The sequence below is a fragment of the Nomascus leucogenys genome, chromosome 23, assembly GCF_006542625.1.
Source record: "Nomascus leucogenys isolate Asia chromosome 23, Asia_NLE_v1, whole genome shotgun sequence".
Lineage (NCBI taxonomy): Eukaryota > Metazoa > Chordata > Mammalia > Primates > Hylobatidae > Nomascus > Nomascus leucogenys.
In genome coordinates, this window is record NC_044403.1 from 29,834,210 (window position 1) to 29,846,641 (window position 12,432).

At 47.1% G+C, this 12,432-nt stretch overlaps 1 protein-coding gene across 2 annotated transcripts; it reads right to left on the reverse strand.

The window, feature by feature from the left end:
• Window positions 1-845: 845 nt before the first annotated feature.
• Window positions 846-12,411, reverse strand: RHNO1 (RAD9-HUS1-RAD1 interacting nuclear orphan 1). 2 transcript variants are annotated; one of them, XM_003273691.3, is made up of 3 exons: window positions 12,328-12,411; window positions 3,794-4,045; window positions 846-1,469 (listed from the first exon to the last, which is right to left on the reverse strand). In XM_003273691.3, exons 2-3 carry the CDS (start codon window positions 3,959-3,961, stop codon window positions 915-917), a joined length of 723 nt encoding a protein of 240 aa, XP_003273739.1. In that variant the 5' UTR covers window positions 3,962-4,045; window positions 12,328-12,411; the 3' UTR covers window positions 846-914. The 2 variants fall into 2 exon arrangements, with proteins under 2 accessions (XP_003273739.1, XP_030660674.1); XM_030804814.1 differs by lacking the exon at window positions 12,328-12,411 and adding an exon at window positions 10,894-11,021.
• Between the last annotated feature and the right edge of the window lie 21 nt (window positions 12,412-12,432).

The following is a 12,432-nucleotide window of genomic DNA, read 5'->3' on the forward strand; positions in this document are numbered from 1 at the left end:
CTACTTGTCTGAGTAAAAGGCCATCTGAGACATTCGGTTGACTGGGGAAGTCCTTCTGCATTAATTGCAATAAGTAATACTCATTGAAAACTTATTTACACACAGTTGAACAGTTATTCTGAGAAACCATTTTCCCACCCTATTTAATATTGACAGATTTTTTCAGTTAGAAACAAAAACTCAAAACACAAGCAGTCCTAAAGAACTCATCTATGTCCCCTTTATCTCCCCTGATCTCATGTAGTCCCTAAAACAGGGCTTGCTGCCCTTTCTTCTTGCCTTTTCAGCAGATGAGTCAAGGTTGCAGAGGTGGCAGTCAACCAGAGTCACAGAGTTTTTTTCCATCCATCAGGTCATAGAAGCTGCCACTGAGCCTGACAAGAGTTGGTACTCAAAAATGCAGAATGAATTAGTTTGAGGTGATTAAGGATTAATGAGTAGTGGTTAAGGAAACAAAGACCTTTAGTGGATGGGGTAATATTGCTGTATTACTGACAGAAGCAGGATTCTCTAAAAAAACTTTCTGCAGCCATTTATTTACATACATTTTAAAGAGTTACTACAAGATATTTTAAAAATTTAAGGTCAAGGCCAGCAGATGACTTGAGGTCAGGATTTTGAAACCAGCCTGGCCAACATGGAGAAACCCCGTCTCTACTAAAAATACAAAAAAATTAGCCAGGCATGGTGGCTGGTGCCTGTAATCCCAGCTACTGGGGAGGCTGAGGCAGGATAATCGCTTGAACCCAGGAAGTGGAGGTTGCAGTAAGGTGAGATCATACCACTGCACTCCAGCCTGGGCAACAGAGCAATATTACATCTCAAAAAACAAACAAACAAAAAACCCCTGGGAATTGAATTCCTTTATGACTCCGGAAAACATATCTCTTTTCTATTGAGATTACTGATGGCAGTCAGCTTTTCACAAGGAATTGGCTTCTGCTCAGCTTCCCTCTCTCCCTGAGGTAAGCAAGCAGGTGCTGTCGTCTCCTCCACGTGACCTTTATTCCATACTTGTCCTCGGGGGTGTCTTTAACCAGAACAGGTCCAGGCTCTGGGCTATTAGGAGTGCCAGTGTGAAGAGAGCAGCTTAGAAGGCTGTTTTCCTTCTGATCTTGGGGAATGAGTTCTTCCTTCACAGACGATGACTCTGGGGTCTGGATATCAGGTGGAATGAACACATAAGGTAAGCTCTGAAGTGCCTGCGCTGATATGTTCCCACAGCTTTGGGGACTGAGCACTGGAACTAAGGGTCTTCTGGAAACATCCTTTTCTGATTGACTGGGGCACTCTCGGATTAAGGGGATCGCCAATGTCTCTGAACTGGAAAATTGCGGACTCTCAAAAGTTAGATGTGGAAACTTGGAGGTGGTAGATTTTCGACTTGAATGTCTCCCCCGGTTTTGGTGGTAGTGTTTCTGGTAGGCTGGGAACAAGCTTCCTGCTGTTGTATCAAAATCAGGTGATACCTTAAAAAAAAAAAAAAAGTGAGGTGAGCCTAACTAAGTACTAACCTAAGACAGGAAACTATATCTGATGACCAGACTCTTAAATCGGGGTCTACTGTAGTAATGAACACAAAACTAAAATAACTGTCTAATGGCATAATAACAGGAAGCCTTGGGCAAATTATTCCATCTCTCTGGCCTTCAGCTTCCTCATGTGTAGGAAAGGGGACCATGTCTCTTTCACTTCATCACACCATATGGATATAACTTTTTTCTTCCCCCTGGGATGGAGTCTCACTCCGACGTCTAGGCTGGAACGCAGTGGCACCATCTCGGCTCACTGCAACCTCTGTCTCCCAGTCCAAGTGATTCTCCTGCTTCAGCTTCCCGAGTAGCCGGGACTACAGGCGCCTGCCACCACCACGCCCAGGTATTTTTTTTTTTTTTTTTTGGCGACAGAGTTTTGCTCGTCGCCCAGGCTGGAGTGCAATGGCACGTCTCTGCTCACTGCAACCTCCGCCTCCCTGATGCAAGCAATTCTGCTGCCTCAGCTTCCCGTATAGCTGGGAATATAGGTGCGCACCACCACGCCCAGTTAATTTTTGTATTTTTAGTAGAGACGGGATTTTACCATGTTGACCAGGCTGACCTTGAACTCTTGACCTCAGGTGATCCACCCGCCTCAGCCTTCCAAAGTGCTGGGATTACAGGCATGAGCCACGGCGCCCAACCAATTTTTGTATTTTTAGTAGAGTCAGGGTTTCACCGTGTTGGCCAGACTGCTCTCAAACTCCTGACCTCAAGTGATCCACCCACCTCAGCCTCCCAAAGTGCTGGGATTACAGGCGTAAGCCACAACGCCTGGCCTAGATATAACTTATTTATCTTTAAATAAGGGTAGGGACCCTTATCATGAGGGTAGGGACCAGTGGTCTTGTTCTTGATTTCCAGCACCTAGCAGAATGCCTGGAACAAAGAAGGCCCTCAGTTAATGAATAGCCAACTCCAAGCATAGGGGGTGAGAACTAGCAGAGGACCTGGCATATAATGAATATTCAATAAATGTTCATTCCTACTCTCATCCACAGGATTCTGATGTTTAGGTTTCTTCCACAATCCTGTAGCAGGTATTATGGTTCTTCCAAGCAGTCCTGAATAAGTTACATTTATTAAATACTCCTAAGCCAAGCTTATGCTTTTGTCTGGCCCTTTTACTATACTACTTTCCTGTTGTATAGTAGCTATATTCTCTTCCCAGGGTTTCTATTTTTTTATTTTTTTTATTTTTTTTGAGACAGGGTCTCACGCTGTTGCCCAGGCTGGAGTGCAGTAGCGCAATCTTGGCTCACTACAGCCTTGACCTCCCGGCTCAAGAGATCTGCGCACCTTAGCCTCCCAAGTAGCTGGGACTACAGGTGCACACCACCATGCCCAGCTAATTTTTCTATTAATATTTTTAGTAAAGATGGGGTTTCACCATGTTGCTCAGGCTGGTCTTGAACTCCTGGGCTCAAGCCATCCTCCTGCCTTTGGCCTCCCAAAGTTCTAGGATTACAAACATGAGCCACCACACCTGGCCTCTCTTCCCAGGGCTTTGAAGCGGTCAAAATATGACATATGCTATTCTTATGGGGTTTTTATTTTTCAAGGTTCAATCCATTAAACAATAAACAGAGTATCTAGCCAAATACTCCACCTTTCAGATGAAGTTGAGGGAACAATCTCATTTTTAACTTGTTCTGCCATTTATCTGGCATTCTCACCCAGCTAATGGGTAAAAAACTTTTACACTGAACTCTTTCAGAGGAAAATAGGGGAAGAGAAAGACTCCAGTTCCAACTAACCCATTCCTCAGTTTGAACTGAGAAAAGAAGATGTACCAGGGAAGACGGCTGGCCACAGACAGAAAGAATACATTTAACTCCTTGCCCCTGCCCCCATGAATCTTATTCTTTGGAGGCCCTGGTTCAAGGGGCAGAAGAGTCAGCATTCTGGAAAACCTAACAGAATAAAAGTCAAAGTAGGCTGGGCGCGGTGGTTCACGCCTATAATCCCAGCACTTTGGGAGGCCGAGGCAGGCGGATCACGAGGTCAGGAGATAGAGACCATCCTGGCTAACATGGTGAAACCCCGTCTCTACTGAAAATACAAAAAAATTAGCCGGGCGTGGTGGCGGGCGCCTGTAGTCCCAGCTCCTCGGGAGGCTGAGGCAGGAGAATGGCATGAACCCAGGAGGCGGAGCTTGCAGTGAGCCAAGATCGCGCCACTGTGCTCCAGCCTGGGCGATACAGTCTCAAAAAAAAAAAAAAAAAAAAAAAGTCAAAGTAATAATCCCATGGGCCTACCCAGGAAGTGATGGTGCTGTGGTCAATGGGCTTGCTGGGCACCTGTCGAGTGTGAGTGATAGGAAGTTGTGTAGATGCACAGCTGTGTTTGGGGCCCTCCAGTGGTTGTTGGCGGAACAGCAGCGGGGCTTTCTGGGAGGGCTGGCGGCGTTTTTTTCTGGGAGGCATCAACCGGTGAATGAGGAACAGTTAGTAACCACATGATGCTGTTAGGCTTCGGGTTGGGGGATAGGCTCCAATTCCAACGCATGCCTGTAGAGAAGAAACAAAAGCTGGGAGCAAATAATTCAGATGATTCCCTAGTTCTTCCTGATCCTCTGCCAGCCAATTCTACCATAAACCTCAAGGCTGTGGGGGGCACAGCCACCTATAGCTACAACCACCAAGCAAAACACAATATTCATATGCAACATTCATCTAACGAACATTTATTGCGTATGTGCTAAGTGTCATGCTGGGTGCTGGGAATTTAAAGATGAATAACCATTTATTCAACAATCATTAACTGAGTGCCAAGCACTTGTAGTGATACAGAGGTCATCCCTGTTTCAAGGAGCTGAAAGTCTAGCAAAGGGAAACAGACATTTACAACACAGTATGAGAATACAATATGGTTCCATTCATTCCAAAGGAGGCTTTCTGGAAAGGGAGATACCTGACCTAGGTATGAAAGGCATAGAAGAAACAAAGCAAGGAGGGCACTCCAACCTGAGGAAGAGCATACACAAAGGAATGGGGACGAGACGGAGTATTGTGAATTCTGGGAATTACAAATTCAATGTATCTGGACACAGAGTATGAGAAGATAAATGGCAAGAACTGAGGATAAACATGGTGTCAGGCTGAGGTAAAAAAAAAAAAATAGGTGACATGGCTGGGTGAGGGGGCTTACACCTGTAATCCCAGCACTTTGGGAGGCTGAGGCAGGCGGATCACCTGAGGTCAGGAGTTCGAGACCAGGCTGGCCAACATGGTGAAACCTCATCTCTACTAAAAATACAAGTTAGGCTGGGAGTGGTGGCTCACGCCTGTAATCCCAGCACTTTGGGAGGCTGAGGCAGGCTAATCACTTTAGGCCAGGAGTTCAAGGCCAGCCTGGCCAACATGGCAAAATCCCACCTCTACTAAAAATACAAAAATTAGCTGGGCATGGTGGCACATTCCTGTAGTCCCAGCTACTCAGGAGGCTGAGGATCACTTGAACCCAGGAGGCGGAGGTTGCAATGAGCTGAGATTGTGCAACTGTACTCCAGCCTGGGCAGCAGAGCTAGACTCTGTCTCAAACAAACAAACAAACAAAAAAGATTAGCCAGGTGTGGTGGTGCATACCTGTAATCCCAGCTACATGGGAGACTGAGGCAGGAGAATCGCTTGAACCTGGGAGGTGGAGGTTACAGTGAGCCGAGATTGCACCACTGCACTACAGCCTGGGAGACAAAGCGAGACTCGTCTCTTAAAACAAACAAACAAACAAAAAACAGGTGACACCATATGAGTTTGGACTTTAAGCAGAAGAATTTGATCCCACCTGGCTTTTAAAAAATTTTTCACTCCAGATAATGTCAAATATACACTAAAGTATACTGAATAATATAATGGGCCCTGTGTACCAATCATCCAGCTCCAATAACTATCGGCCAGGCTAATCCTGACCCAGCTACACCCCTAGCCACTTCTTCTATCCCTGGATTATTTGGAAGAAAATATATTCGGCCGGGCGCGGTGGCTCATGCCTGTAATCCCAGCACTTTAGAAGGCCAAGGCGGGTGGATCACCTGAGGTTGGGAGTTCGAGACCAGCCTGACCAACATGGAGAAACCCTGTCTCTATGAAAAATACAAAATTAGCTGGGCGTGGTGGCGCATGCCTGTAATCCCAGCTACTCGGAGGCTGAGGCAGGAGAATTGCTTGAACCCGGGAGGTAGAGGGTGTGGTGAGCAGAGATCACGCCATTGCACTCCAGCCTGGGCAACAAGAGTGAAACTCCATCTCAAAAAAAAAAAAGAAGAAAATATATTCTATCCTTCCCATTAATACGATTAAATAAATACATAAATTATTTAACATTAACAAATATCCAGCCAGCCAGTGTTCCCATTTTCTTTTTTTTCTTTTTTTCGAGATAGGGTCTCATATGTCACCTAGGCTAGAGTACAGTAGCATGATCACGGCTCACTACAGCCTTGACCTCCCAGGCTCAGGTGATCCTCCCACCTCAGCCTCCCAAGTAGCTAGGACTACAGCACGTGCCACAGCGCTGGCTAATTTTCGTATTTTTGTAGAAATAGGGTTTCACTGTGTTGCCCAGGCTAGTCTTGAATTCCTGAGCTCAAGTTATCTGCGCACCTCAGCCTCCGAAAGTGCTGGGATTACAGGTGTGAGCCAACACACCCCAGGTTTTCTAGGTCTTTTTTTTTTTTTTTTTGAGGCAGGGCCTCGCTCTGTCACCCAGGCTGGAGTGCAGTGGTGTGATCATGGATCATTGCAGCCTCGACCTCTAAAGCCCAAGCGATCCTCTCACATCAGCTTCCTGAGTAGCTGGAACTACAAGCGAGCACGCTGCACCTGGTTAACTTTTTTTAAAACATTTTTTATAGAGATGAGGTCTCACTGTGTTGCCTAGGCTGGTCTCAACTCCTGGGCTCAACCAATCCTTCCCTCCTTAGCCTTCCAAAATGCTGGAATTACTAGCAATTCTTTAGATAGGCCTTCCCTAACAACTATGTCTAAAATAACAGTCAACTCAACCCCTTGACCTGTTTGATTTTTCTCTATACTTTTATCTTTTGAGACGGAGCCTCACTCTTTCGCCCAGGCTGGAGTGCAGTAGCTTGATCTTGGCTCACTGCAACCTCCACCTGCCGGGTTCAAGCAATTCTCCAGCCTCAGCCTCCCCAGTAGGTGGGATTATAGTCGCCTGCCACAATGCTCGGCTAATTTTTATATTTTAAGTAGAGATGAGGTTTCACCATTTTGGCCAGGTTGGTCTTGAACTCAGTTGAGACCTCAACTGATCTGCCTGCCTCGGCCTCCCAAAGTGCTGGGGTTACAAGCGTGAGCCACCATGCCTGGCCCCTCTGGTAGCCTTCTGAGTTCCCTGCTTCCTTTTTCTACCCCCGTCTCCAACTCGACTTTTCTCACAAGGTGCCTAGAGCATCTTTTTTTAAAGTTTTACTTATTTATTTATTTATTTTTTGTAGAGACAGAGTCTTGCTTTGTTGCCCAGACTAGTCTGGAACTCCTAGGCTCAAGCAATCCTTCTGCCTCGGCCACCCAAAGTGTTGGGATTACAGGCATGGGCCACCACGCCTGGCCCAGATCAACTTTAATAAGGGCTTCTTCAGTGGAATGGTGGGACACAAGGTTGAATGCAGTCGGTAGAGAGGTAAATGAGAGTTGCAGCTGAGCATGCTGGAAAGTCACACAACACAGCAGGTTGGTTCTATGCATTTGTGATCCACTCAATCAACAACCAAAAATAACATGCTTTGACTTACATGACTAGGCAGTAGAGATACAGGTTAAGAAAAAAAAGGACACAGTTTCCATGCTTTTTTTTTTTTTTTTTTTTGATGCAGTCTCGCTCTGTTACGCAGGCTAGAGTACAGTGGCGCAATCTTGGCTCACCACAACCTCTACCTCCCAGGTTCAAGCAATTCTCCTGCCTCAGCTTCATGAGCTGCTGGGACTACAGGCGCACGCCACCATGCCTAGCTAATTTTTGTATTTTTAGTAGAGATGGGGTTTCACTATGTTGACCAGGCTGGTCTCGAACTCCTGACCTCGTGATCCACCCGTCTCGGCCTCCCAAAGTGCTGGGATTACAGGCGTGAGCCACCATGTCCAGCCAAAGTTTCTATTCTTAAGGAACTAACATCTTATGGAAAACACAAAAAATATATATATCCATTTGTTCATTCATTCATTCACTTGAGAACTATTTAGTGAGTGCCTACTGTGTGCTAGGCGCTGTTCCAGGTGCTGAAAATATATACCAGAGAATAACATAAAACCTCTGCCCTTGTGGTGCTTACGTTCTAGTTGGAAAGGAATAAAAAGTATAGAGAGGCTGGGCACAGTGGCTCACGCCTGTAATACCAGCAGTTTAGGGGGCCGAGGTGGGCAGATTACTTGAAGTCAGGAGTTCAAGACCAGCCTGCCCAACATGTTGAAACTCCGTCCCTACTAAAAATACAAAAATTAGCCAGGCGTCATGGCACACACCTATAATCTCAGCTACTCAGGAGGCTGAGACAGGACAATCACTTGAATCCGGGAGGCGGAGGTTGCAGTGAGCCGAGATCACGCCACTGCACTCCAGCCTGGGCAACAGAGCGAGATTCAGTCTAGAAAACAAACAAATAAAAAGCTACCACAGGAATCCAGTGAAAAGATAACACTGGTAGCAATGGCTATAGTTTTGAAATTCATGACTTGCTCAAAGTCATCAGCTTCAAATGGGTACGTGGCTCAGCAATCCTGTTTCCTTGATCAACTCATTCTCCACAAAGATTATCTTAAAACTTCTCCAAGCTAGGTGCAGTAGCTCACGCCTGTAATCCCAGAACTTTAGGAGGCTGAGATGGGAGGACTGCTTGAGGCCAGGAATTCAAGACCAGCCTGGGCAACATAGTGAGACCTCGTCTCTACTAAAAATTTAAAAGAATAATTAGCTTGGCATGTTGGCATGTACCTGTAGTACCAGCTACTTGGGAGGCTGAGGTGGGAAGATCACTTGAGCCTGTGAATTTGAGGATGTGGTGAGCTATGATTGTGCCACTGCACTCTAGCCTAGGTGACAGACAGACCCTATCTCAAAATAAATAAATAAATAAATAAAGTGGAAATTTTTTTTGTTTGAGACGAAGTCTCACTCTGTTGCCCAGGCTGGAGTGCAGTAGCACGATCTCGGCTCACTGCAACCTCCTCCTGGGTCCAAGGGATTCTCCTGCCTCACCCTCCCAAGTAGCTGGGATTACAGGTGCCCTCACCACGCCCAGCTAATTGTAGTATTTTTTAGTAGAGATGGGGTTTTGCCACGTTGGCCAGGCTGGTCTTGAACACCTGACCTCAGGTGATCTGCCCACCTCGGCCTCCCAAAGTGCTGGGATTACAAGCGTGAGCCACCACGCCCAGCCTGAACATTTTTATTTTAATTTTTAAAATTATTTTTAGAGATGGGGTCCTGTTCTGTTGCCCAGGCTGGAGTACAGTGACACGATCATAGCTCACTGCAGCCTCAAACTCCTGGGCTCGAGAGATCCTCTTGCCTCAGCCTCCCGAATAGCTGGGCATATAGACAAGCACCACCACACCTGGTTAGTTTCTTATTTTATTTTTTGTAGAGATGAGGTCTTGCTGTGTTGTCCAGGCTGGTCTTGAACTCCTGGGCTCAAGTGATTCTCCTCCCTCAGCCTCCCAAAGTGCTAGGATTACATGTGAATCACCACACCCTGCCCACTTTCTTAGAACTTCAGAACACCCCTTTTCTCTTAACAAATGACTTTACTTCCTACTTAACAAAGAATACAGAAGACATCAAAGGAAATACTCTCGTTTTCCAGAAACCAAACATACAAACCTATGCATATCAACATGTATCTTCTTTCTGCTCTAATTAGAGGTCAGTTCATTCTGCTGTCTAAGTCCTTCCCCTCTGGTTGTGCTTGGAGCTATTCTCACTCTATATACTTTTCTTAGGCAAACTCATCTGCCTGTATTTCAGTATCCACCTAGAAGTAGATGACTTTAATATTTATATATTCATTTTAGAATTCCTTAAGTTTGGGACCCAAATATCCCATTACCTACCTGAACAGCAACTAGATATTTCAAACGCACCTCAAATTCAACATGTGTAAGGCTGAGCACGGTGGCTTACGCCTGTAATCCCAGCAATTTCAGAGGCCGGGGTGGGCGGATCGCTTGAGCTCATGAGTTTTGAGACCAGCCTGGGCAAGACAGTGAAACCCAAACTCTACAAAAAATACAAAAAATCAGGTGGGCACGGTTGTGTGCACCTGTAGTCCCAGCTACTCAGGAGGCTGAGGTGGGCAGATCACTTGAGCCCAGGAGGTGGAGGTTGCAGTGAGCCAAGATCGCACCACTGAACTCCAGCCTGAGCGACAGAACCAGAACCTTGTTTCAAAAAAAGAAAAGAAAAAAAAAAATTCAACAAGTTTAAAACTGAACTTGGCCGGGCACAGTGGCTCATGCCTGTAATGTCAACACTTTGGAAGGTGAAGGTGGGAGGATCACTTGAGCCGAATAGTTCAAAATCAATCTAGGCAACAGAGTGAGACCCTATCTCTACAAAAAATACAAAAATTAGATGGGTGTAGTGGCGTGTGCCTCTAGGGGGTCCCAGCCATTCTGGAAACTGAGGTGGGAGGATCACCTGAGCCCAGGAGGTTGAGGTTGTAGTGAGCTGAGGTTGTAGTGAGCCAAGGTCACGCCACTGGACTTCAGCCTGGGGGACACAGCAAGACCCTGTATCTAAAAAATAAAAAGATAAATAAAAATAAATACATAATTAAAAAAAACTGAACTCATTCTGAGCATTGCTTTGTAGTAAAAAAATAAAAACTGAATTCATGATCATTCTGCTGACCACCTCCCCCCCTCCTTGGCCAAAGTGATTATCTTCCAGGGCCCTTGGTCAGGGAATAGTGTCATTATTCCTTCAGTTATGCAGCTAAAAGTCTTGACACTTCTATCTCCCATCCAACCCACCATCAAGCCCTGTCAACTTTACCTCTTAAACATGTTTTCGTAATGCCCCTTTTTCACTCTGTCTCCTTCTTTCTCTTCCTCTCTCTCTCTCCCCGCCACTCTTTTTCAAGCTCCAGCAGTTCTTGCCTGGAGTATTGCAATATCCAACTGTTGTGCCCTAATCCACTCTAGCAATCCCCGCTACAGAGGGACCTGGGTTCACTTCTGCTTAAAGCTTATGATTGGTTTCCTTTAATTCTTGGATAAGTACAAAACTTCTCAGTATGGCTAAGGCCCTGCTTCCTCCGGCTCCAGCTTCAACTCACACCACACTCCATTCAGGTCGATTTGCTCAAACCCCTCAGATATTCCTTAGCCCTTGTACTCACTGTGCTTCCTCCTGCCATCCAGCCTTTGCACGCCTGATTCCCTCTGCTTAGAGGAGTTCCCTCCTTTCTTTGTAAAAGGCATCAGATGTCACACCAAGCTCTCATTAGAAAAGCCTTTCCTGGCTGGGCGCGGTGGCTCACGCTTGTAATCCCAGCACTTTGGGAGGCCGAGGCGGGTGGATCACGAGGTCAGGAGATCGAGACCATGGTGAAACCCCGTCTCTACTAAAAATACAAAAAATTAGCCGGGCGTGGTGGCGGACGCCTGTAGTCCCAGCTACTCGGAGAGGCTGAGGCAGGAGAATGGCGTGAACCCGGGAGGCGGAGCTTGCAGTGAGCCGAGATTGCGCCACTGCACTCCAGCCTGGGCGACAGAGCGAGACTCCGTCTCAAAAAAAAAAAAAAAAAAAAGAAAAGCCTTTCCTGTCCTACCTCTCAAGATCTCGTTATTATAAATACTCAAAGTATCATTAACCTCTAATGTTTCAATTTACAGCAATAATTCCACATTTGTTTGTTTGTTTTGGAGACGGGTGTCTCCCTCTGTCGCCCAGGCTGGAGTGCAGTGGTGTGCTCACGGCTCACCATAGCCACCACCTCTCGGCCTCAGGTGATCCTTCCACTTCAGCCTCCAGAGTAGCTGGGACTACAGGCACGCACCATCACGCCCGGCTAATTTTTAGTAGAGAAGCGGTTTCGCTATGTTGCCAGGCTGGTCTCGAACTCGTGACCTCAAGTGATCCGCCTGCCTCGGCCTCCCAAAGTGCTGGGATTACAGGCGTGAGCCACTATGCCCAGCCCACATTTGTTTATTTGGTTCTTTTAAAATGTCTGTGCCCCTCTTCCAGGACTGGGCTGTGAGCTCAGGGGAAGGAAAGAACCTTCTCTGCCATTGTATCTTCAGGGCCTAGAGGTGCCTGGCGCATAGCAGTTGCTCAACTAGACTGGTTGACTAAGTAAATAAATAAAGCACTACGGTCTATTATATCCGAAGGCTTGGCTTTGGGAGGGGCAAAAGACAGGTCAGTACATGAAGATTCCGCACTGCGGTAGGGTTCATGGTGCCGACATTTTTTTCAAGATGGAAGAAAGCTGAGATAATACGTAGCCCTCAAAGGAACTCAGTCCAATCGGGGGGAGCAGACGATCGTTCACTGTAGGAAAATGGGGTACGATTTCCCGCAGGAGGGAAATCAACTAAAGCCGATCTTTGAAAAGGGGAGCAGAGCAGCCTGAGGGCAAGCGGGGGCGTGTCGCCTGGCGTGACTAGCGCGGCAGGGAAAGCGGACCCAGGGATCCGGGCCTGTCACGCCGCTTCCGCGCGTCCCCAAACTCTCCCTCCGCTCGCCCACCCACGCGGCGGGGACCCCTCCGGCCCCTCCCCGGCCCCACGGCCACTTCTTCCCCCACAAGCCGGCCTGCGGCCCGCCTTACCAGCCCGGGCCGGACTGGGCCGCAGCTCCCGTCAGACCGCACAGCCTTCGAGCCCGGAATGCCGAGACAAGGCCGGCGCCGATTGGCGACGTTCCGTCACGTGAC

Coding starts and splice junctions, on each gene's coding strand:
- RHNO1 (XM_003273691.3), bottom strand. CDS start 3,961: ATGCCTCCCAGAAAAAAACGCCGCCAGCCCTCCCAGAAAGCCCCGCTG. Junction 1,470..3,793: donor ACAGCACCATCACTTCCTGG/GTAGGCCCATGG, acceptor TTTTTTTTTAAG/GTATCACCTGATTTTGATAC.